Source organism: Aquarana catesbeiana, linkage group LG08 (genome assembly GCF_042186555.1).
Source record: "Aquarana catesbeiana isolate 2022-GZ linkage group LG08, ASM4218655v1, whole genome shotgun sequence".
Lineage (NCBI taxonomy): Eukaryota > Metazoa > Chordata > Amphibia > Anura > Ranidae > Aquarana > Aquarana catesbeiana.
The window spans coordinates 257,571,512-257,597,269 of NC_133331.1; the positions used below are offsets into that span (position 1 = coordinate 257,571,512).

A 25,758-nucleotide genomic window follows, 5' to 3' on the forward strand; every position below is an offset into this window, starting at 1 on the left:
ATGGTCTGGAGTGGTAAGAGGGGTGCCCCAAGGCTCTGTCCTAGGACCAATTCTGTTTAATTTATTTATAAATGATACAGAGGATGGGATAAATAGCTCAATCTTATGCTGCGTACACACGATCAGATTTTCCGACAACAAAACCGTGGATTTTTTTCCGAAGGATGTTGGCTCAAACTTGTCTTGCATACACAAATGTCGGAAATTCCGAATGTAAAAATGCGGTGACGTATAAGACCTACGACGAGCCGAGAAAAAGGAAGTTCAATAGCCAGTGCGGCTCCTTCTGCTTGATTCCGAGCATGTGTGGGCTTTCATGCGACGGACTTGTGTACACATGTTTGGACTTTCTGACAACAAGTGAAGTTGGAGGAAAATTTGAGAACCTGTTCTCAAACATTTGTGGCCAGAGACAGTGGCGTAACTAGAACCTTCAGGGCCCCGGTGCAAAAATCCATGATGGGCCCCTCCCCCTTCCATCCGAGCCCTTCCAATTTTGGGAGGGTGTCCATGTACATTGTCCCAAAACTGTGCTTCCCGCATGCCCCCTGGGACGTGCATCCAGCGCAATCACAGTGGCCCTTTACCATGTGATGTCAGCTGATCACATGTAAACGGACTTGCCGGTTATCCGCAGCCCTTTCCTCCCATGATGTGTCTGTGTTAGGAAAGGACTGCCATTAACTGTCAAGAATGTCAGAAAATTGTTTACACTGATACTCAGTGCCCCAATCATCAGTGCCCATCAATGCCGCCTACCAGTGCCCATCAATGCCGCCTGCAAGTGTTACCTATCAGTGCTCATTAATGCTGCCTATCAGCACCACTTATCAGTGCTCATTAATGCTGCCTAACAGCGTCCATCCGTGCCACCTATTAGTACTCTTCAATGCTGCCCATCAATACTGTCTGAGTTCTGCCTATCAGTGTTCTTCAGTGCCCATTAGTGCAACCTATGAGTGCCCATCAATGCCTCCTATCAGTGCCCACCAGTGCCTCCCATCGGTGCCCGTCTCAGTGCCCCCTAGTGCCTTATCAGTGCCCCCTATCAGTGCCCGCTAGTGCCTTCTCAATGCCCCCTATCAGTGCCCCCTAGTGCCTTCTCAATGCCCCCTATCAGTGCCCCCTAGTGCCATCTCGGTGCCCCTTAGTGCCTTCTCAGTGCCCCCTAGTGCCTTCTCATTGCCTCCCTTCAGTGCTCATCAGTAAATCCTATAAGTGCCTCCCATTGGTGCCCCCTATCAGCACCTTCTATCAGTGTCCCCTATCAGCGCCCCCCATCAGTGCCTTCTATCAGCGCCCCCTATAAGTGCCTTCTATCAGTGCCCCCTATCAGTGCTCATCAGTGTCTTCTATCAGTGTCCCCTATAAGTGTCTTCTATCAATGCCCCCTATCAATTTCCCCCATCAGCGTCCCCTATAAGTGCCTATCAGTGCCCCTATCAGTGCCCATTAGTTTCCTCTATCAGTGTCCCTATCAGTGCCCATCAGAGTCCTCTGTCTTCTCAGGACAGCACGGCTCTGAGCGGAAAAAAAATATTAAAAGCCAGCAGCTACAAATACTGCAGCTGCTGACTTTTAATACATGGCCACTTACCTGTCCCAGGGTCCAGCGATGTCGGCAGGCGACGCCGAGAACCCGCTCGGTTCTCGGCAGCTGCTGCCGCCATCCTAGGTGGGGGAATCAGGAAGTGAAGCGTTGCGGCTTCACTTCCCGGTTCCCTACTGCGCATACGCGAGTCGCGCTGCGCATCGTAAGTGGTCCCCGCTCTCTCCTGGGAGCTGTGTGTTTCCCAGGAGACAGCGCGGAGGGACAGGAAGAGGCATAGACTCCCATGGGAGTCTATGCCGGAAGTGGGTGCAAATACCTGTCTTAAACAGGTATCTGCACCCCCCTCCCCCCTGAAAGGTGCCAAATGTGACACCGGAGGGGGGAGGGTTCCGAAAAGCGGAAGTTCCATTTTTGTGTGGAACTCCGCTTTAACACTTATTGTACAACCCTCGGGGGCCACCAAGGACAGTTTTCTATGTTTTCGTGTTTAGTTAAGCCAGTTTAAATTATTCTTTAGAATGGATTTTAGTTAGTACAATATTATAATATGGGCAATGTCCCTATAAGGGCACTGACATCACCAGCTTCTTTGTTTACATGTGTTTTATGTCAGAGAATGACCTGGTTTGCAGCTAATTGGACTAGAATATAGCATGAGCTGTAGTTTGGAAAGAAATTATTTTGGAAGCCCTCCAAGATCTCACATCTCCTGCAACTACAGTGGCATGTCTCCAGTTTCTGAACTTCTCCTATAGCTTATCTGCAATCTCTGGCCATCTTTTGTAGAATGTCCAGTCTTTGACCAGGGATGAGTTCAGTTGTATTCGGACGGGAGTCCCAACCCACCTGAGCTATTTCACCGGGAAGCTATCAAAGCCAACAGTCAATGATGGGTGGTGGAGGCAGCTAAGTGCACGTATGCAGCTATAGGGTGGGGAATGCCACCGCCATCTATGATTGGCTTTTGACTTTGACAACTTCCCAGCAGGATAGCTCAGGCAGGTTCGGACTCGTGTTCAAACACCCCTGAGCTCATCCCTGTCTCTGACCATCTCTTGTAGCATGTCCACAGTAGGGATGAGATCAGGCATGTTTGGACACAAGTTACAATCTGCCTGAGCTATCCAGCCAATATGCTGCGACTGTAGACAGCCAATCATAACCAGCATAACTGGCAGAGACAGTCTGGTTCTGTCCGAAGCAGGGGTCCGGTGCGTCCCTGTTCACCGTTTCAGGTTAGAGCTGCACGATTCTGGCCAAAATGAGAATCGCGATTTTTTTTCTTAGAATAAAAAGATCACGATTCTCTCATGATTCTCACATTATACAAAAAAAAAAGGGATAACTTTACTGGTTAGATTTTTTTTTAATTCATTAAAGTAATTTTTTCCAAAAAATTTGCATTTGAAAGACTGCTGCGCAAATACAGTGTGACATAAAATATTGCAACAACCACCTTTTTATTCTCTAGGGTGTCTACTAAAAAAATATATATGTTTGGGGGTTCTAAGTAATTTTCTAGCAAAAAAAATGATTTTAACTTGAAACCAACAATCTCAGAAAAAGGTTTAGTGTTTAAGTGGTTAAACTTTTTTCACTTACACAGGAAGTCTATTCCATTGACAAACTGTTACAATGTTTATACTTAAGTTCAACTGATAAAGAATGTTTTGTTTCTAGGCAGAAGTTTTTCTATTCCTTTCTTTTGATGGCTGTGGCTTCAGAAGAGCAGAGAGAATTCTTTGCATAGAAAGAATTGTGAAACACTTTAGTCAAGATCACGATAACGATTCTTGACGATTAATTGTGCAGCTCTATTTCAGGTCTGATTTCAGTCAAAATTTTTGCCTGAATTTGAACCTGAAATGGACTAAAAGACGCACAGGACTCATGTGCAATTCGCACCGGAGCCGCTCCGGAGATATGTGACCTGGCTCCATATAGAGCTGGTCATGATCTCCTGATGTGCAAATTGTATGCGGAGAAAACAATTCGCAATAGTGTGAACCCAGCCCTAATGTCTTTCCGAGTTATGATTGACTGTCCACAGTGACAGCTTCCTTCAGAGTGATAGCTCAGGCGGGTTCAGACTCATGCCCAAACATGCTTGAGCTCAACCCTGGTCTGCAGTCTCTGACCATCTCTTGAAGCATGTCTGCAGTCTCTGTCCATCACTTGTTGCATGTTTGCAGCCTCTGATAGCTTTCTGTAGTATTACATTGAGGCTCCATTCACACCCGAACGTATCAATTCACTGGTGTTTTTCGGGCGTTTTTTTAAGCTTTTTTTGCAGCTTTTTACAAGCTTTTTTAAAGCGTTTTAGAAGCATGTTACAAGCATTTTACAGCTTTAGGCGTTTTTGTTTAACCAATAGAAAGCACTAGGGGAAGGAGAAGGAGAGGAAATTAGGGGTAGAGAACTGCTGTTTGAGCAGAAAACTTCACAACGCTCATGAAACGCTCAAGTCAATCGTTTCTATTGAAGTCTATGGGCTCCAAAAACGCTTGTAATCTGAGAAAAAGAAGCTTGTGTACGTTCAGACGTTTTGCTTCAAGCGACAGAACGCTCAGATGTGAACAAGGACCATTGAAATGAATGGGATTTGGCTTATTAAGCGTTTTGGAGCTACAAGCTTCAAGCAGAAAATCGCTCAGGTGTGAACGGGGCCTAACTGAATATTGTGGTGTCCGTTTATGAAGCAGTGAAATCTATTCACTGCTTCGTTCTCCGGCATTCACAGTGAAGATTTTTCTCCTCTGTGTGCCAGTTTATGAAGCTTTGTAGATCGCTTCACCTTTGGAGGAGTGAAGAGATCTACAAATGCTTTCAACAGTGAAGAACGGCTCCTGATACTGGAATCTCGTGAGACTTTACGAGATTACAGCACCAGAAATACAGAGATGTCAGTTTATTAAGCAGTGATAAATTATCACCGCTCAATACACTGACAGACGGCGTGAATTACTGTTAATAAAATAATGAGTCCCCCTACATTATATACATATGTATACACACACACACACATTATATAAACATGTATATACACATACATTATATATATATATACATATACACATTATATGTATATATATATGTATACACATAAATATGACAGGGGGACATGCTTACAGTGTTGGGGGGTCTGAACGAGGCATAAAGAAGTTAAAAATCTTCCTCCTTCCCCCTCAGATCCCCCCAGATTTCCTCTTCACTCCCCGATTCACCACCTCTGAGCTGGTGAACCTGGGAGTGTGAATTCTGACTCAGATCGCCAGTGAAGCAGTGAGATCACCGCTTCATAAACTGGCCGTTACTGTGTCATTCATGAGGATTCTCCGTGTGTAGAGATAATCGGCGGGAGAACAAGTTCAAACATGTTCTCCCCCGATTATCACTGTTTCATAAACTGTTTATGGACTGTGATCAGCGGCGATCCTCGGGATCACCGCTGATCACTGCTTCATAAACGGACACCTATGTGTGGTCCTTTGGTGATGTCCTTTGGTGATGTCCAGGGCTGCACTTGAGGCCCCTTATATTGATTGTTTCATTAGGCCTCCTCTGCTGTAGACAACAGAGGTAAGTTTGTCCATTTGTTCTAGAGTTCTTAAAACAGAGCACAATAAAGTTTTGTGAGATCTTGAGTCCACTGAGTGTCCAGGAAAGGGTTAATCTGCAAGACTCTCCCAGCTGATCCCCAGGTTACAAATAAGTGTCATGGAGCCTTCAATCTGCTGGGCTATTGGGGGCAGGAAGGTTGAATTGTATGTGGAACGTGGCATAGGTTAAAGTTTAGGTGTTGAAGATTGAGTTTAAAAATTTATATTATTGTCTTTCAGTTATTCAGCGATTGCGTCTTTGTAACAAGAATGGAAGAAAAATTACACCAGAAATATTCTTGGATTCCTACCAGAGCCAGAGAGAAGAATGTTCACAGGTAAAGATTGCTGTGCTGTTCTATATTTTTCATTGAGTTTTAAGTGAATGGTATTTGTGTACATTGGTTATCTAGACCTTGGTTATCTTTTAGGCCTCATGCACACCTAGGGGGTCAGATGTTTTTTTTTTTTTCTGCCTCTAAACTCCCCTATGTGTCCATGCACACATAGGCTTTTTTCAGTGTTGAGGCCCGGCTTACACTACTGCGATGCCAGACACTGCATGTGATTCGCACTTCATTGCTGTTCAGATTGCATGTGATTTCAGCCATACAAACTGACTGAAATTGCATCACATTTGCACCAAAATGGTGAAGGACCCCCCCCCCCTTTTTTTTTTTTTTTTTTGGTTCGCACTAGAATCGGATCACATGGGTTTTCACACCTATGCAATCGGATTCCTGCACCATTTCACTGTGATCTGCGAACCGATCTGGGGGTGTAGTTAACTTTACATTGACACCCGCAGCGGTTCGCACATCTCGGTGTAAACCAGTGTGCGATTTAGGTGCGATGTGGGAACCCGCACTGGATTTGCAGGGTTCTCGCATCACGTTAGTGTGAACTGGGCCTTAGTGGCAGGTGAGATATTAGAGGCTGGTGCGTTCAGGTGAGCAGAAGAGTTTGGGCAGAGAAAGTGCTAAATGTGTGTCAACGCTGGGCATGTTTACTGCTTGAGCGTTAATGCATTTCAAAGGGCAGAATAAATTTATTTACTCTTGCTAGTTAAATGAATTAACGCTCAAGCGCTTGATGCCTGTAAATGGGCCTAAATGCTTGTGAAAGCGCTAGACACTTTTACACGCGTTAGATGTTTTTCTGCAAAAATGCTGCTTCCAGGAAAAAGGCTTCTAGGTAAGGTAAAAAAAAAAAATGTCCTGTGTGCATGAGACCTTAACCATATGACCTCTGAAAGATTTACTCTCTTCATGACCAGGCCCATTTTTTGTGAAACGGCACTGCGTTACTTTAACAATTGCGCGGTCATGCAATGCTGTACCCAAAACAAAAAATGTAAGTCCTTATTTTTTTCCCTACAAATAGAGCTTTCTTTTGGTTGCGTTTGATCACCTGTGTTTATTTTTTGCGCTATGAACTAGAAAAGGCTGACTATTTTGGGGGAAAAAAAAAAATGATTTTCTACTATGAAACCTGAAAAATTGAAAAAAATCACTTATTTTTTTTCTTCTGTTTAGACCAATATATATTCTGCACACATTTTTGTTAAAAAAATAAAAATATCTCAATAAGCGTATATTGGTTTGCGCAAAAGTTATAGCATCTACAAACCATGGGATATTTTTATTAACTAGTAATAGCGGTAATCAGACTTATAGCAGGACTGTGATATTGCGGCGGACGTACTGACAATTTTTGGGGCCAGTGATACTAATACAGTGAGCAGTGCTAAATATATGCACTGCCACTAATGACACTGGCTGGGAAGGGTTTAAACATCCAGGGGAGAGCAAAGAGTTCATTGTGACTACCCAGTATTTTACTGTACTGTACATTATAGTGTAGTATCTTTTTAAGTGCATTAGTGGTCATTGAAATGTGCGTCCCTGTCATGTATGGAGGGTCAGTGCAAAGGCCCAAATTATGCTTTCGCAGATAGTGTAATTAGGACCATGTTATACCTTGGTAGGTAGTGTAAATACTCGCATAGCATTCATTGGTGGTCAGTGCATAGGAAGAAACGCCCTGGCTTCAGGGATTAGCAAGTAAAAAATGTCCCAGCATCTATATGCCATGTCATTGGTTGCAAGCAGAAGAAAGAGGTAGAAATACTTTGGCATTGATGGTGCGTGGAAAGAACACTTTAGTGTCTGTGCGCTATTGTGTGAGAATGGACTTGTGTTTGGTGGTCAGTAGGAGATGGAACACTCTGCTAAAAGTGGTCAGTAGGAGGAAAAATGCTCTTGTGGTGTCAGCGGGAAAAAAATATATAGAGCCTTAGAAGTGCATTAGGGGCTCTGAACAGGGCTGAGTAGGGGTTCTGGAGGGGGGTTGGGGTCTCTCCAGGGGTTCAGGGGATGCATTTTGGAGGTCTGGTGTTTTTATAGGAACTGGAGGGTTTCTAGTAGGCTGGGGGATGTTGAAGGGGGACTATAGGAAATAGGGCTTTTGAGGTGGTCTAAGGCACTGTTGGAGAATGGCACTGTGGGCCACTATGTAGGGTTGGGGGGCATTGTTCAGTATGAGGGCAGCATGGTAGCCTAGGGGCACTGTATAAGCTTTGGAGGTATGGGGATACTATAGGATCTGGGGGGCACTGTGGAAGCTTTGGAGGCACTTGAGAGCTGCTGGGCACTGTAAGATTTGGGGGCACTATAGGACGTGGGAGGCACTGGGGAGATTAGATTTCCAGCTGCCTGGAGGCCTTAAGGGGGCTAGGTATTGCTCACTGGGAAGTGAAACTCTTCTTAACCCTCGTCATATGATGGGTCATATCATGATTGGGAAAAAGAAAGTATGGGACTTCACTCTCCAGTGATGCCCATACTGAAGCCAGGACTGCTGCTTTGCATCACAGGAAGCATTGATCCACAAAGCCTCTTTGTGATGGCCAGTGGAGTAATTACCAATGTTCCAGCACAGGGCACCAGCTTCTATGCTGCAGCCCTGGTAGCAGAGAGGCTTAGTTCACTTTTATCACAATGTTTTTCATATTTCAGGTGCAACATGAAACGCGGTCAATGCATATTTGATTTGACAACACTGCTATCTTTACTATATAGTACCTACTCGCCAAAACCACTTTTAATAAAAAAATTGTTGGCATTGCATTTTAATGATTTTTTAATTTTTTTTCTATTTTGCAAATAGGAAATCTGTTTTCGGGTATAGTCTTCTAATTCGTTATAAATGATAGTGAAACATTTCCATATCTCTCCGCAGACACCTCTGCTGCCCCTTACCCAAGATCCGCAGGAAGTCTCCAATCCATGATTGTTCCGTGGACCCAGATGCTTTCCAACAACGGGCAAAAATGCATAATGAGGTTTTAAACTCTGTGTTCAAAGCAAACTTGTCAGCTGTTTAGTAATCATATCTAAACCCTAGTACACAGGGGCCAAAAGTCGGACGGCATTGGCCGGTTCAATGGAAACCGACTGAAATTCGGCCTGTGTCTACGGCAGCCCGTCCGACAGAAGCTGGCCGTTCGGCTGGCTTCTGTCAAAGAGTCGTAACTGAAAAAGGTCTGCCGACCGACTCCCAATCAGCGCTCTCAGCCAATGGCCGGAGTGTTCTCGCCAGGGGGCTGTCCTCCTGTCAGGACACAAAAGCACACCGGGGGGAGATTGCTGTACAAATGTTGGAAGGAATGACCGTTATCACTGAATCAAGGGGCCCAGAGCAAAATGTAAAAATTGCTCTGGTGCCGAAGAGGCTGTAAATTTGTGAGCACTGAATTAGTTTAAAATGTATCTAAAGTCAAACTTTTCAATGTTGGGTTCAGGCTGCTTTTGAGGCCTGTGCCCCTAAGACTGTAACAATGCTTGGCATTTGGTAATGATCACCTCTGGTTTGGCCACATAAGAGCCAGTTTACAGCAGAACCTCATTTGTGCACGTTTCCCACACTGCGTTCAAAATGCACTGCAGTTGCGACCTGCAATGGGTGTCCATGTTAATGACGCCCCAAACCCAGGTTACAAATGCAGTGTGTTTGCCTACACCAGATTGCGTGCTACAGAAGTACCATGCGATCCAGTTGTTGTGCAGCCCTTTAAATGGGTTGTGATCGCCAGAGCTGGTAGGTGCAGGGCTCCCAAACGTTGAGCGCTGTGTTTTGCTGCGCATTGCTAATGTCATCGAGAGCCATGCCAATTGGCTTCCAATTGACAGCAGTTGACCGTGAGCTGTCAGTGACAGCTTGGTTTTGGGAGCACTGATGCCGCACACCCCAGAACAAGAGTTTTAAGACCCTGCCATTAAACAGCCACTTTTCACGTCAGCTTTTAATTGGCTGCAAAATAAAATCATTTAAAATGTATTCTGGCCTGAAATGTTGCTAGATATTACCTAGCTAAGATTATAGAGTAGTTTAACAAGAACTGCTTTTAAAAAAAAAAAAAATCTTTGATACAAAGAGCAATTGATTTATAGTAAAATTCTAATATACCAGTCAGTCCATTTACACTGTTGGTTCTTCCTAGTTTCTTAAGGATTTTGGCTACACACTGGATAATCCAGTGACCTGTAGATGTCAAGAGTCCTCCACCCATGGCTTGGGTCCTGTGACCAGATTTCTGCATCCTATATTCAAGTTTCTTAGTGGACGATATGACAGTGGCTTGAGCAGGCTACACAGGAATCTGGAGTGAGTATTTTGTTACCTCTGTGATGAACAGTACAGGAGATATAAGGCCATAGCCACACCAGTGCATGTTGATGTGTATAAGAAATGGAGGAACAACCTAAAACTTAACTCCGGGCACACAACTTTTATTAATAGATCCATCAAGTCCACAAAAAATATAAATCTGCTTTGTTACCAAACCCAGTTATTGTATTCTACATAAACTGTGCAGAGCTGTGGGAGTGACCCAGCAGGCTTCACCGCTAAAGACTGCCTGCAGGAGGGGGGTGGAGTTGGGACCAGTCTCCCTGCATAAGTTGAAAGAGCAGCAGTGACCGGTCTTTATTATAAGGATCTCCTGCACAGATACAAAGTGTCACCCTGGATTACTGCTCTGATCTGGAAGAAATAGGCAAGGCCCACCAAGATTCAAGTAAAAAATACCCATGGTTGTTGTGTTTAGACAATATTTGCTTATCCTGGATTTCAGCTTTAAAGGATAAGTTCACCTTAGGGAACAGAGTTCTGTGAATGAATGTACCACAAGTCCTGACAACCTTTGCGGCTGTCGGCTTACAGTTCTCAATGAACTACCAGGGCGCTGTTGAGTGCTCTAATACTTCATCGTGATACTGCCTGCCCGTACAATGTATGGGCACAAAGAGTACACTGACGTCTGCAGGAGTCCTGCATGGCACCTGGGATCTGCTGATTGCTGCTGCAATGCTTTCCAGGCTCAAAAAAAAAAAAAAAAAAATTAATGCACTTTTTTTTTTTTTTTACCTGCAAAAAAAGTTAATTCAATTATTAAAGTGAACTTATCCTTTAAAGTTTAAAGCCATATTTTTTGGATAGGGTTGTGCGTTTGTTTTTTGTTTTTACCAAGGACATGTTCACAACATGCCACCAAATGTCTTGTCTACAGTGTACATTTTAGAAGCCTGGAGAACAGTAAGTTGTCATTAATACAAACAAATGGCCACTGCCCTCACCTATAACTGGTCTTTGTAGTAAGGAGCACATGGAAGGGCAATGCATTCAAAACAAATCCAAAGAAATTCCCATCTCAACTTGCCAACCAGCCTGCTAACCAGCAGAATGCGTTAAAAACAGGGGTTTAGTTTGCACACCTTTGCAAATACATGCGTAAGCTACAGAGCCCTGTCAAGGCACCCCAGTATTTGTGCGCAAACTAGACCCCAGTTTTGAACACATACTGTTAGACTGGACAATTTGGTTGGTTAGCAGGCTGATTGGTAAGTTGAGCTGGGAATATTTTTGGTTTTGTTTTGCATGCTTTGCCCTTCCATGTGCTGCTTGTTGCAAAGGCCAGTTAAAGGTGAGGGCAGTGGCCAGGAGCATAACTAGAAATAGCAGGGCCCCATAGCAAAATGTTGTATGGGCCCCCCCCCCCACAGCTGCCCTATTGTCAATGCAGCGTGGCCTGGGCCCCATGCAGCCTCACCTGTGTAGAGGAAGAGGCAAGCCGCCTGAATCAGCAGAGAGCGGGATTGCCCGCTGTAATAGCATTCATTTGAATTTCCAGTCTTCCCGGGGCTCATCGTCACATAGCCCCACCTCTTGGCCCGGCACCTTTGATGACGTTACAGGTCCCGTATTGGATCGGCGTTCTATCAAAGGCGCCGGGCCAAGAGGTGGAGCTAGGTGACGTGAGCCCCGGGAACACTGGAAGTTCTAATGAAAGCTATTGCAGTGGGCAATTCCGCTCTCTGCTGATATGAACAGCTCGCCTCTTCCTCTCCTCTCTCTTCCCCTGGCTGGGAGACTGTGCCGGCGGTGCTCTTATCCTCACTGGGCCCCACTCGGCTGCGGGCCCCATAGCGCCCGCATGGGTCGCTATGGTGGTAGTTCCGCCCCTGGCAGTGGCCATTTGTTTGTACTGTTGAAATATTGGTGAGGGGACATACTGGACAACTTTGCTGTCTATGTGGGTGCCCAGTGCACCCCTGTGCCTTTTTAAGGAGGGGTGGGCTCTCTCCGGGCTCACCTGCCCATTATAATGCATGTGCTTCCACTGTGGAGGCTTTTAAAATTTAGAGTTAGGACTACAGAAAATACTGGGGTGCCTTGACAGGGCACTGTAGCTTGCATGTGTGTTTGCAAATGTGTGCAAACTAAACCCCTGTCTTTAATGCATACTGTTGGTTAGCAGACTTGTTGGTAAGTTGAGCCGGGAATTTCTTTGGCTTTGCAAGTTGTCGTGAGTGCTGTGCTTTTTTTTTTTTTTTTTTTTTTTTTTTTTTTTTTGGGCCTGACGCTAGGTCTGAGATAGAGATCTATTTTTTTTTTTTCAGATGCCCATTTGATCTATTGCACAGTTGGATCTTGAAGCTAGAATCTGTGCATTGGCATCGACTTGCCATGGTGGTGCCATGGCTTCAAGATCTTCTGGAGGTGAGTGACCATGCCTGATCTTCTGTTCTGGTCAGAGTGAATTGTAACAATTTGATCTAATATGTAGTATCAGGAATAAAGTGGGGAAGTGTTAAGACCTCGATCAGGTTTTTACTCCTGTCTGGTGCTCAACTGGAGAAATTTTGCCTTGCTTCCTGTCCTGGTGAGGGGACATTTTAAAAACTGCAGTAAAAACATGTTGGGGTTGAGGAAAGCTAGAACCTCCAGCTTTATTAATATCTGTGTAATCCTAGTGGACTTGCCTTTTGCCTCTCATCTGGTGACAATGTCATCAGAACAAGAAGTGGGTTGGTGGATTTTCCTAATTAGGTCTCACCGCAATAAAAACCTGACATGTTCTAAGTGTTCCTCACTCTATCCAAAAAAAGTTTGTTACTTTAAAGTTGCTGATCGGCTCTGAAATCCGCAGAAACTAGATTGAGCAATGTCTTGGCTACACCACCCTCCTCCACAATCTAATTAGGAACACTTTGACCTAAGCATCTGTTTGTATCCAAAGATAGACCAGAAGACATCTATTGTTGTCAAATTGTATCTCCATGCTAAAATCTCTATAGATGTCTGTGCTCATACTATTGTCAGATGTTAGGAGTCTCACAATCTGAAAATTGGTTAGACATCCCAATCCAATATTTTTATCTAAATGAGCTTTCTGCACAAAACAGGGTGTCAAGAACACAAAATGGTGTTCCCAGGATTAAGGTTCCTAAAGCAGCTCATAGATTGTGCAATTTTCTTTTCTTCCAACACAGGTGGAAGGAAAGAATTGCTCGATTCCCCCATCAACACAGTCAGTATTAATGGGGGAATCCCTCCCACAGCACTATCATGTTTTTCCGGCGGAGAGCCTTCCCGGCCAGCAGAAAACAATGGTCGCTGCTGGCGATCGCATACAAAACATCCAATAAACTGGTTGTGCTGAAGTCGATCTGGAGCCTGCCCATAGATGAATCAAATCTCTGCTGGTCCCTGCTGACCTGGCAGTGGTTTGGTACAACTATGACTGGCTTTAGTGTACTAAAAATGTGTTTATTTTGTCAGGCTCAATTGGATTTATGATTAAGAAAATTAAGTGACCCTTAGTAAAAACTGACGGTCATGGCGATCAGAGACAGGGGCTCATCAGCTTGTGCCCAACCCCTGTTGGTCCTTGTTTTGAGCAACCTCTCTGGTCGTTGGACGCTCAGGTGGAATGGGGTGGCACCAAGCTTAACCTTTAGAGAAAAAGCCAAAATTGGCTTCTGAAATTGGCTGCCAAAATCACTTCATCTCTAGTTTTCTTTCTATGCACATCATTCTTGTCTACATTTACAGGCCAAGAATACTTTCTGGATGCTTGGGCCACAGGGAATGTGTGTACCGTGCAGGAAGTGGCAGGCTGAAGGGTCAGATACAATAGTAAGAGTTGTTTGTCTTTTAAATACCTAAAAGAATCCCTGTGCAAAATGCAAAAAAGCAAAAACAGTAGCATACTAATCATCCAAATACTAGCCCAAAAATACATAAAACACGAGGTCTGGTATCCCATTAAACATTATTATTATTATTATTATGCGAGATTTATATAGCGCCAACAGTTTACTCAGCGCTTTACAATGCATAAGGGGGACAACACAATTACAGTACAGTTCAATACAAAAGGTACAGGAGGGCCCTGCTCGTAGAGCTTACATTCTAAAGGGAGGGGGTGGTGGTACAAAAGGTAATAGCTGCAAAGAATGATTTGATGGGGGTTAATTGGTAATATTAACATTAATTAACATTAGTTAACATTGATTGGTAATACAAATTAAACTTGCAGTGCTGCTCTAAGCTAGGACAGAGCTATATCAAGACAGTTGTAGTGAAGGGAGCTGGTGTTGGTGCACGATTCAAAGGTGTAAGAGCATTATCATAGAGAAGAAAGGGTGCCGCTCACTAACCCAGTGCATTAGTATGTAGATGAATGTGGCCTCACATTCATCTACATACGAATGAACTGGGTTAGTGAGCGGAACCCTTCTCTTAGGCATTGGTAATAACTCAAACAAAACATCAGGCGAGTAAATAGTTTGTGATAAATGCATCAAGTCCATATGCAGATCTAATAAAAACAAATGGTACAAGTACCACTCATAAAGTGCAGTATATCTTGCAAAGTATTCAATCTTGTGAAAAGCCCAAAATGGCCACAATAACACGGAAACTGATGTGCATGTCAATGTTCCCCTATGCTCAAAAGCTCCTGACCATGAGAAATTGGAAATCCCAACTATACCCTAATCCTTCCGAAGTACTCTCCTTGCTCAGAACTAACTTCTCTTATGAAAAAGCCCTTGCCATTAGTAATAATTTCACATGTCCTTCTCAAAGGTTTGGCAGCCTTGGGTCGAGTGGAGTTCTGTTCAAAACACCTGAATGCCGGTCCATTGTGTCTCCTGGTTTCAGTGACACTTTACCACCAATTTTGTCTTTATATCGCAATCCAAATGAGTTGTGTAGTATTTTTAGTTTCTGTTACTATTCGTTTTCGAAACGCTTTTAAAACCTGAGGAGTTCGCTCTTTTGTAATACATTCACTTTCCTGTAATACCTCAGGCTCATTGGCATCTACATATGCTTTTTACCGTGTATATGTTATAAACACTAATAAAAACATTTTAAAATCATTAGAGAAGATTAAAAAAGCTACTGACCAGATAGTAAAGATCTCACACAAAAGCTGTCTTACAACTATGGCATCCTCACACTCCACAATACTCCATTGCTCCACAAAAATCAGAACATTAAAAAAAAAAAAAAAAATACAGGCAAACTTTTTCATAGTTTAGTAGTTTGGAAATAAAATCCTGTTTATTTAGAAAATCATTCACATCCAAGAGATGAAAGACCAACAGTTACAATGGACAGCCTTGCGACTCCACCGGTGGGCGTTGTTTTCACATAGCAAGCCCCATCCAACATGTTTCATCTCTACACAGACTACATCAGGGGAGAGTGTCCCAACTCCTCTAAAATTTACTCTTCAAATGTCAGAGGTGTCTCTAGACTTTGTGTATTCAGCATTCTGTATTGAATGAATAATAACTAAAAGATAAGGGTATTATGCAAGCACAATTAAACACTTGTAAAAAAAAAAAATGCATTCTAGTTCCTAAATTCACCAAAATGACAGGTAATGAGCCTTACCTGTCATCCCAGTGTAAGAATGCTCTACTGCCAGACTACAGTCTATCATGTTCTGTTCCATTAGCCTGTAGCTAAGGACTGCTGCTCTCTGTATGTATATTGCTTATATTTATACTTTATATTTGGGGTATATCCATCCACTCTTCATTTTCAGGGTCAATACTGTTGAAGTGTATATTGGATACTGTTCTGCATAAAATATACAGGAAAATGAGATTTGGCTACATTTTCATAGACTTGTAGAAAAGATTTCCACCATAAGGAAAACATTTCTATTAGTCGCCACATATGACGATAACTAAAGAAAATTGCAGAGGCAAATTACTGGCCTTTGTCCTGTGTTTCTTCCAGTTCAAGCCTTTGTGCCACCAGCCATGTGACCAAAGTTTAGGCATTGGTCACCTGGTCTTTCCAAAAGGTTCCAGAAACATTCATAAGTGGAACATTAGAATTAAGATAAGCAAATTACTTCTCCTATTTAAAGTCCACTTGAAATAGATTTGTATGGGAGTTTGCAAGTAGTGGAGCTGCACCGTTAGTCTCCTCAGCCAACATACACTTCCTTCTACCGGGCTCAACTTCTTTTACACCCACCACCACCCTCCCCTTACTAAAATAAAAAAGCAAATGGGATTGACTGCCTCTAAATATCAGAACTAATGACCTACACCTTGTACATGGTTTTCTAAGATATGATGTCTAGGAATGTACATTTGTAATGCCATTAATGTTCCATTTTTATTGGAACGGTGTAAGAAATGTGTGTTCATTACACATGGACCCCTGTTGAAGAAAATATTTTACCAAAAAAATACTAACCAGCTAGGTAACAAATATAAATCTGAAATATTTGTAGTGCCTAAAACATAAAAAAAATGAATTCCGTTTTAATGTTCACCTATTCTGCCCCCAGTGCTCTCGAAGGATCCCTCCTTGCTGATTTTTTTTTTTTTTTGCGATGCTGGTTCCCCATCCAGGTCCATGACTTCTTTCACTCTCAGGGTGTTCCTAGTCCTCTGGGTTGTAGAATGCTTGGACCTAGGTCTTGTTGCCGTCACGTTGGAGGATTTATTTAACATAGGCTATATCAGATGTTTTTGTTCAATAAATATTTCAAGGGCATTTCCAAACAAGATGACAGTTTTTACTTAAGCGCTCCTAACCACGTATTCAGAACTTCAATAAGGAAGAAAAGGTTAGAACTGAGAACTTTCCTCACATAATGAATTTACACTTTGGTTTCTCAGATGTCACACAGGAAACCAAAAAGTCACAGACCACGTTCATTAAGCAGGAAGTTGCAGAGGTGTCAACCAAGTCTTGAATCCCTATCTGGTGAGATTTGCCCTAATTTCAGACCAGTTTTTGTTTTAATTTTGAAGATAAAATTTGAATGGTTTTTGGTCAAATTTATTTTTACTTTGTGTAAAATTTTTATAAGCAGATTTTATTTTTTGCTATTTTTTTTTTTTTTTTTAGATTTCCATTTATTACAAGATGCTTCATTGTATGCTGTGCATTTTAGTCTGTCTAATAAGACAGTCCAAAACTAGAACTAAAGAACACCATCTTGTCCTAGGGTGACAACATTGCTTCTCCTTATACACAGTACAGTGAGTGAACATAGTCACCCTAGGTAAGGAATTGTGTTATTGGCAGGATCACTAGATGAAAATTAAGATAAGAAAACAAATGCAGTCACCACGTCCAAGGGCAATTAGCTGAAATATTAAATTTTTTTTTCTTGCGTTTAGATGTACTTCATGCATGGTCTGTCCTAAAATTTTAAGGAAGTATAGTATAATTGAACTGTAAAAGTGCTAATGGTGTTTAGTAAAAATGTACATATTTTTTAAGTATTGTGAGGCCTTGACAAATGAGCTTAAAAATCGTATCTTGTCATCTAACCCAGAATTGCAGAGTAACGTTTATCAAACTGCTTACATGGAACTGCCCAAGAAGGTCCCTTATGAGCCGGGGCAAGAAGAGGTGGGTTACTAGTGTATAATGGTCATGGGCTGCTGCTTTATCCAGAACAATGTTAACTCATTCATGAAAATTCTGTTCTTATAAAGCTTGAGACTGATCGGAACTATAGATATTTAAAATATAAAATGGTTCACATTTACTGCATATATTGTATAACTGTGCATTCAACAGTTTGAATGCAAACCTAGACCAAGAGGGCTATGTAGGCTGCCATTGCAACCTCTACTAGTGAAAATGCTTTTTTTTTTCTTGGCTGTGAAACAATACTTTGTCAGGCCTGGAACACATGTGCAGAAAGGAGATATGTACACTATATATTGTACTAAGTATTGGGACGCTTGCCACACACATGAACTTTAATGGCATCCCAGTCTTAGTCTGTAGGGTTCAATATTGAGTTGGCCCACCTTTACAGCTATAACAGCTTCAACTCTTCTGGGAAGGCTGTACTCGAGGTTTAGGAGTCTATAGGAATGTTTGACCATTCTTCCAGAAGCGCATTTGTGAGGTCAGACACTGATGTTGGACAAGGCCTGTCTCGCAGTCTCTGCTCTAATTCTTCCCAAAGGTGTTCTATCAGGTTGAGGTCAGGACTGTGCAGACCAGTCAAGTTCCTCCACCCCTAACATGCTCATCTATGTCTTTATGCTTTTGTGCACTGGTCCAAATCATTTAGTGGAGAGGATTATGGTGTGGGGTTGGGCTTGGCCCCTTAGTTTCAGTGAAGAGAACTCTTAAGGAGTTGGCATACCAAGACATTTAGGACAATTTCATGCTACCAACTTTGTGGGAACATTTTTGGGATGGCCCCCTCCTGTTCCAACATGACTGCCCACCAGTGCACAAAGAAAGGTCAATGGACATGCACATACTCAATGTATCCCTGGTGGCCATCTTGGGTCAAGCATTCTATTTAAGACTCTGACCCCTGGATTTGGTGAGCTTTATTCAAGTGGCTAGAGTAGGGACAGGTTCCCCATCGATCAGGTACAGTGCCAGTGATGGGGAAAGGTTTCAGGGGAGTAGGGAGAGAGCAGAGACTAAGGTTTCCTTCTCAGGAAGCTTCCCTTTTGGGTCAGAACGCATGCAGCTTCTTGTGGCAAATGCTGTCGGCGTGCCTGAGTCTTCAGATAGCTGTGTCTCCACTACACGGTTGTCAGTGGCACTGGTTGGGTGGGCCTGTTTATACTGTTAATCTACTGTTTCAATACATTGTTCTTTGCAAATTGGGACCCTGTGTGCTTAATGCCTACCACACCATGCTGCACATACACAACAAGCATAAATGCTGGTATGTGTCTGTTTTTTAGGTTGATGTTGGGAGAATTCTTTTCATTATGGAGATTAACGTTCATCAGTTTGTAATAAGGATATTTTGCCTTAATTCAGGAGCTAAAGAACTCTCTAAAGGTGGATTTAGAGAAGCACCAGCTTTATCTGACCCACATAGAGTCCCGTTTATCCTGCCTGGAGCGCAGGGCAGAGGATGTTACCAGACATCTGGAGAAAGCAAGTGAGTGTTCCAGGGACTTTGATCAAATATACAGCCATGGAGGTCTCATGTAATAACCCAAGGACAGGATTTTATCAGTTATGAGGTAGCCATAATTTGATTGCATTTTCTATCCAACTAATTAATTGAGGTATACAGAGGTGTCTGAGCCTATTGGGAATATGATATGACATTTTTGAGGAGAGCACTTTTTTTTTTGCTGATTTTTGTAACTTTTCATTAATTTGATTGTTCGGGAGCAATTTCCCTATTACCAATTTGCTTTGTGTTTTGAATGTATGTGGTTTTGGATGTTTGCTCCCAAATGATACTATGGTAGTCACAAAAACTCCAGCATATCTCACAATTTTATTAAGTGTCCATATAGCAAAGTATTTTCTACCTTACACAGTCATGTTGCAGGCTGCTATACAACATTTTAATGAGTGTAATCAAAAAAGTAGAGAAAATCATAGTTTTCTACATTTAAGGATTCTGTTGGAATAGGTAGGAAGGACAGAAGCAAAGAACTTTCTACCTTATTGGAGGGTCATGTTGGAAGGTGTGATATCCCAACAGCAAGTGTAATCAGAAGGGTAAGGCGAAGATCAGGAACATAGTATTCCACCTTATGGAGTGGCATGTTTGAGGGTGAGATATCCGGGTGATGGGGGTTATAGAATATTCAAAGAGCTGAACATTACTTTTAGGAGGGCAATGTTGTCTCTGGTTGGGGGGGGTGGGGGGAATCAAAGAAGTACAACGGGGATCAGAGCGATTTGGCCTTATGGAGGGTTATGTTGGAAGGTATGATATTGTGGTGGAAAATGTATTTAGAAAGGTAGAGGGGGTCAGGAACAGAGTATGTTCTACTTTGTGGTGGGTCACGTTGAAGGTTGTGATTGGTATAATCAGAAAGGTAGAGAAGAAAGATCAGTATATTTTCTACATTGTAGAGGGTTGGCACATTGATGTCAGTAAATGCATTGTTCCTCTGATACAGAACTAGAGCTGCAAGCCATCAAGCGTGGGAGTGCCACTCTGCAGACATTGGTGGACCAGCAGATGTCTCCAGCGACAGATGACTTTGAGGACTTGGACTTGCATATCTTGGACAGTCTCTTTGAAGATATCATTTGGAGTGGGGGTTCTTTACAGACACAGAGAGCATGTTGCAATCAGATTCTGCGGCTGGTATGGAATGTCTTGTCATGAAATCCAATGTAATGACTGTAAATTTGCAGAAGAGAATGGTTTCTGTGAGTGTAGGGAACTCTTAAGCTGTTCCCGTTGCAAGAAAGTTTTATAGCATAAGTAATGAGTTGTTTGTTTTTTGTTTTGTTTTGTTTGTTTTGTTTTGTTTGTTTTGTTTGTTTTGTTTGTTTTGTTTGTTTTGTTTGTTTTGTTTGTTTTGTTTGTTTTGTTTGTTTTGTTTGTTTTGTTTGTTTTGTTTGTTTTGTTTGTTTTGTTTGTTTTGTTTGTTTTGTTTGTTTTGTTTGTTTTTTAGAACAAAATCTTGTAGCAATTGCACATATTCTATATATTTTTATTTTTCTGTTCATTTCTGGCAGGTCTTTACCTCATTTGTAGCTTACTTTGTATACTTCAGATGGGTTGTCAGGGGAAATACCATCATGCTTTTAAGTTTCAAATGAGCTTTTACGCTTTTTAAATTATATGATGTAGTTGATCACATTACATGAGACTGCTATAGGTCTCTTGTTACAGCCTCTTTGCAATTCAATACTTTAACATTTTTGTTCTCAACAGCCTCTGAAAATAAAGCCAGCTGTAGATGGAATGAAATTCCTGCTAAGCCGGTCAAATTTCGTTCTCTCTGTGGGCAGGCTGGTTGTACTGAAGTCAATCCATCAATTAACTTCAGTACATCCAGCCTGTTGGGTTTTTTCTGCCTGATCACTGCCAGCGGCTATAGCTGCCAGCAGTGATCATTGTATTCTGCTGGTCACCCAGGAGCGCAGTCCGGAGCAAAGATGGTCAGTCAATACTGGAGCGAGTGCATGTAACAGGAATTGACTAAGAAGCTGGAGGACAGCAGCACTGTATTCTACACCAAGAAAAAAAAACAGATACACAGAGCCTTAATAAAATAAATGCCATCTATTTATGGTTTAGATAATTTTTAATTTGAAAAGACTTGTCCATTATAAAACCACAAACTGGATGGATAATAATCCTGAAAGTTATTGCTGTACTTCTAATTAAAGAGATCATTATTTTTCTTTTACAATTGCTATGTGCAGTATGGCATGAACAGCTTACAGTCAGACTCCAGGCAGAGATGAATGGTGTTTGCATTGTGTATGCGTGTAGTTGTATGTGTACTATAATCTATAGTAATTCCCTGCACAGCACCACTCAAAGTGGAGTCATCCTTTTTATGACAGGGCTCTATAGTTGTGCACAGTTCTACTACTTCATGCTTTTACAAGTGCGATGAGCAGAAGGATGAACCCCACCAGTTAACTTCTGCTCCTTCATTGAACAATGAAGCAGACTGAGGTGTGGGTCCATGGCGAACCTGTAATGCTTAACTGTGATGGAGAAAAGGTGGGGGCAACAAACTGGATCTGCTGCCCACAAGGACTGCCTGAATTACAAGACTGGCAGACTTAAATTACAAATTGCATGCAGGTAAAAGTTCACAAATACCTTTCTCAGTCATGTGTTCAGCTGTCTGTCTGGAGAACAGAATTCACAATAATAATTTCCCTATATTGATAAATTTAGTTCTGAAAGGTACCTACTGTATATGACCTGACCCTAAAGAAACTTTCAAGTTTTAAAGCGGGGTTCCACCCAAATTTTGAACAATATCTGTATGTATTCTCTTCCTTGCCTAGATGCTGACATGCCATTTAAAAAAATTTAAATCGCCGTAATTACCTTTTATTTTTCTATTCTTCTTTGCACTTCCTGGTTCTCCTCCCGTGGGAGTAGGCGTGTTTCTAGCCTCTCCCAGACTCCTGGGAGCTAGTCTCAGGCTTCCCAGGATGCCACTGAGCATGTGCGGGAACGAGCGGTGAATGCTGGGAGCACAGCATTCACCACATCCAGGAAATAAATGCTTGTGGGCTTCAAATGCCCACAATGAAGATGGAAACCGCCTGCAGTGAATAATATAAGTTATTCTTTCCGACGAAATCTGACACAGGCGGACATATTACACACAATATGTGAGTATGTAATGCTGAGAAGAAAAGTTTGTGAATGAACTCAAAAAAAAAACGATAGGTGGACCCCCGCTTTAAGTCTTCCAGCAAGATGCAAATGGAATATGTTCTGAAGTGCATTGATTGGGTGGTCACCATTGAACTTTGCAGTCAATTAACAGGCTCTGCTGTTCACCTCAGCACTTATGGTTAAGGAACCATTTGTGCTCCATGGACTGAACTGTACATTGGATGCTTGGGGTAGAATTGCCTCATCTGCTTCATGATGTATCTGCTGCTGTTTTCTTCACACAGGTTGGTCCTTGTAGGACAGGAGACTTGAGTCCCAAGCCAGAGCGGAGTCACCCAACAGCTGGCAGCAGAGAGCAGCAAAGTGATGTAGAGGCTGGGATCTACCAGTGCCAGGACCAGATAAACGTGAGCGCCATTGATCTACAGAAGCCCTTAACTATTTATTTCCGGGTTTAAACCCTCTAATTCTGCCACGATACCACATTTTCAGTATAAGCGGAAGGGGAATTATAAATCTGTAAATACCACATACTGTGGGGGGGGGGGGGGGGGGGGGTGTTCAGTTTACTTAAATATTGCTTTAATTTTTGCCTTAAAAACACTCATGCAATATTTATCTCAAAATCAGTCAATTCTATTAAAAAAAAAATTATATTTTTTTCCTAATGAGTTACAATTTTCTATGTCATATTTGGCTTTTTAATAATATAGTGTGTATATATGTATGTATGTGTGTGTGTGTGTGTGTGTGTGTATATATGTATATATATATATATATATATATATATATATATATATATATATATATATATATATATATATATATATATATATATATATATATATATATATATATATATATATATATATTATTTTCTTTTTTTTTAACAGGCTGTAACATTGCTCAGGCAGGGCCAGTGCTAGACTATTCTGTGCCTTAAGCAGGACCAGCTACTTTCACCCGCCAAAAAAAAGAACTTCAAATTTGTTTAAAAAACATAGAAAATTATCTAATATAAGCACACGCCATGCATTCCCCATATACCCCCTATAAACGCAGCACGCTCTATGCATTCCCCATACAGCCCCTATACTCGCAGCACACGCCATGCATTCTCCATACACCCCCTATACTTGCAGCACACGCCATGTGTTTCCCATACACCCCCTATACTCGCAGCACATGCCATGCATTCCCCATACACCCCCTATGCTCGCAGCACACACCATGCATTCTCTATACACCCCTATACTCGCAACACACGCCATATGTTCCCTATACTCGCAGCACATGCCATACGTTCCCCATACACCCCCTATACTTGCAGCACATGCATATACATTCCCCATACACCCCCTGTACTCACAGCACATGCCATGCATTCTCCATACACCCCCTATACTCGCAGCACACGCCATGCATTCTCCATACACCCCCTATACTCGCAGCACACGCCATGCATTTCCCATACACCCCCCCATACTCGCAGCACACGCCATGCATTCTCCATTTCTAGGGTCTCTCGATACCCCGCCCACATATACCATTCTGTACCTTATCCTCTATATCTGGGATGTAGTAGCATGTGACACACCTGCCCTTCTGCTGAGCAACTCATAAAGTTTGGAAAGTTTTCTGATGTTTGAATAAAGTTTTCCCCACACTGCAAAATGTAGTTTAGAGCTGTGTCGGCCGCCCCTACACAGAGGAGGATGCGGGTCATGGAGAACTACATCTCCCAGAGTGCAGTGCGTGGCCCCCCGTGTTCTGCATTAAGCAGGGATTGGCTGGGAGAGAAGTCGGTGTCTGTGCTGGAGCGTGGAGCCGGTGTCTTGCCGAGAATGTTCCCTCGGCAGATAAGTTCCCCCCCCTGTACTGCGCAGACGCAGCGCCTGCGCAGTACATACTACTCTCAGCCGCCGGAGATAGCCAAAGCTCAAATTCTTCAATCAGCTGTACACGGCGCCTGCGCTCTGGGTCCAGGTTCCTTCCCCACCATCCAAGTGGACCTAGAGGGGGAATCTAAAAGTGCCAAGCGCAGCGAGGCCGTGCCCGAAGCGTGGCGAGCGGCCCTCTTACAGGCGCCGTGTACAGCTGATTTTCAGCTGTTCTGCTTCGGCTATTTCCGCCGATACCTACTGCGCAGGCGCAGTAGAGGGGGGAACTTATACGCCGAGCGGAACTTTCTCGGCAGAACACCGGACTCTAGTGCCTCCGAACCACTGAGACCGGACAAGATATACTTCCTCTGGAGGGGGAGCCAGGATAGCAATTGTGAGAAACTGTAATCGGTATACCAGCAGCTGTGGCTGCACCCTAGGTGGCAGTGCACCCTAGGCAGCTGCCTAGTCCGTTCAATGAGGACACACTTTAGAATTGTAAAACAATTCTGTAACCTATATGAAAATATTTTGTGTGCCTCTAGTAACAGAATGATCTCTCTGGTGCAATGTTAGATTATTTACATTCCTGAGCTTAGATTGCATTCTCACGTTGATGTATTGTTTTCTTTTTAACTTGGTAGCCAGTTCATATTTCCACTATTGTTGTTTATCTCATGGTATAGGCATTCAATACTTTATGATTGCAGAAAATGTGTGTGTGTGTGTGTGTGTATATATGTGTGTGTATATATGTGTGTGTATATGTGTGTGTGTGTGTATGTGTGTGTGTATATGTGTATATATATATATATATATATATATATATATATATATATATATATATATATATATATATATATATATATATATATATATATATATATATATATATATATATATATATATATATATATATATATATATATATATATATATATTTATATTTATTCTTGATAGCAACTGGATTCTGCTGGACTATGTCACATCTACGCCTATCTAACTGATCTGTTTTGTGTTTTTCAGGTTCTGCTCCAGCAGATATCCCAGCAGATTGACCAGACTGAGATGGATTTGAATATTGCCATCAATCAAGCATGTAGAGGGTGACAAAAAATGATCTGATATGCATTAAAAGTCCCCCTTATTGCAGGAGTACCCTTGAGCTCCATTCACCTGTGTGATTTCTGTTTATATGTAATCTATTAAACTATTTATTAAATGCACCTCGCAGTTACAGCCTCCTTTGTGATCTGTGCTGTCCCAGAGGATACTGATGTTAGATACGAGAGGACAGTAGAACATTTCTTCCAAAAGGGGGGGGGGAACCTTTCCTGTAACTGCTTATAAAGTGTTAGCTGGAGTTCGGCTTCAATTGGTTAGGGTATCTAAATCTGCTAATACATCGGACAACCCCCCCCCCCCCCCCTCCCCCCATACTGACCATGCTGCTGTCCAAAAGTGCACCCTGTGCTCCTTCATCCAGAGTGGGGTCACTCTTAACATTAAAGGAGGTGTTACTGGCCAGATCTCCAGGTGAAAACGGGGGGGGGGGGGGGGGGTGGGGGGGAGTCTAATGCAGATACCACATCCAATGATTGATAAGCAGCAATATATTTCTGGTTATGTGTTTAATTCCACCTTAACCATTTAGATTAACTGAGTACTGTCTGATACTTTTATTTGCACCAACATTTACAATTTAGCACAAGATTTTGGAGCATCCAAGTTTTAGCAAAATGTTAAGTAGGACATTCTTTGAGGATGGGGAGAACACCATGCATACACAGC

The 25,758-nt window shown here is 42.4% G+C and overlaps 1 protein-coding gene across 1 annotated transcript; it reads left to right on the forward strand.

Annotated features, from left to right (window-relative positions):
- LOC141106730 (uncharacterized) lies at positions 1-25,191 on the forward strand. Its single transcript, XM_073597663.1, has 6 exons — positions 1-13; positions 5,392-5,489; positions 18,778-18,901; positions 19,884-20,074; positions 22,369-22,491; positions 24,994-25,191. Exons 1-6 carry the CDS (start codon positions 1-3, stop codon positions 25,075-25,077), a joined length of 633 nt encoding a protein of 210 aa, XP_073453764.1. The 3' UTR covers positions 25,078-25,191.
- The last annotated feature ends 567 nt before the right edge of the window (positions 25,192-25,758 follow it).

Coding starts and splice junctions, on each gene's coding strand:
- LOC141106730 (XM_073597663.1), top strand. Junction 5,490..18,777: donor AGAGAGAAGAATGTTCACAG/GTAAAGATTGCT, acceptor GCCTTAATTCAG/GAGCTAAAGAACTCTCTAAA. Junction 22,492..24,993: donor AGTGCCAGGACCAGATAAAC/GTGAGCGCCATT, acceptor TGTGTTTTTCAG/GTTCTGCTCCAGCAGATATC.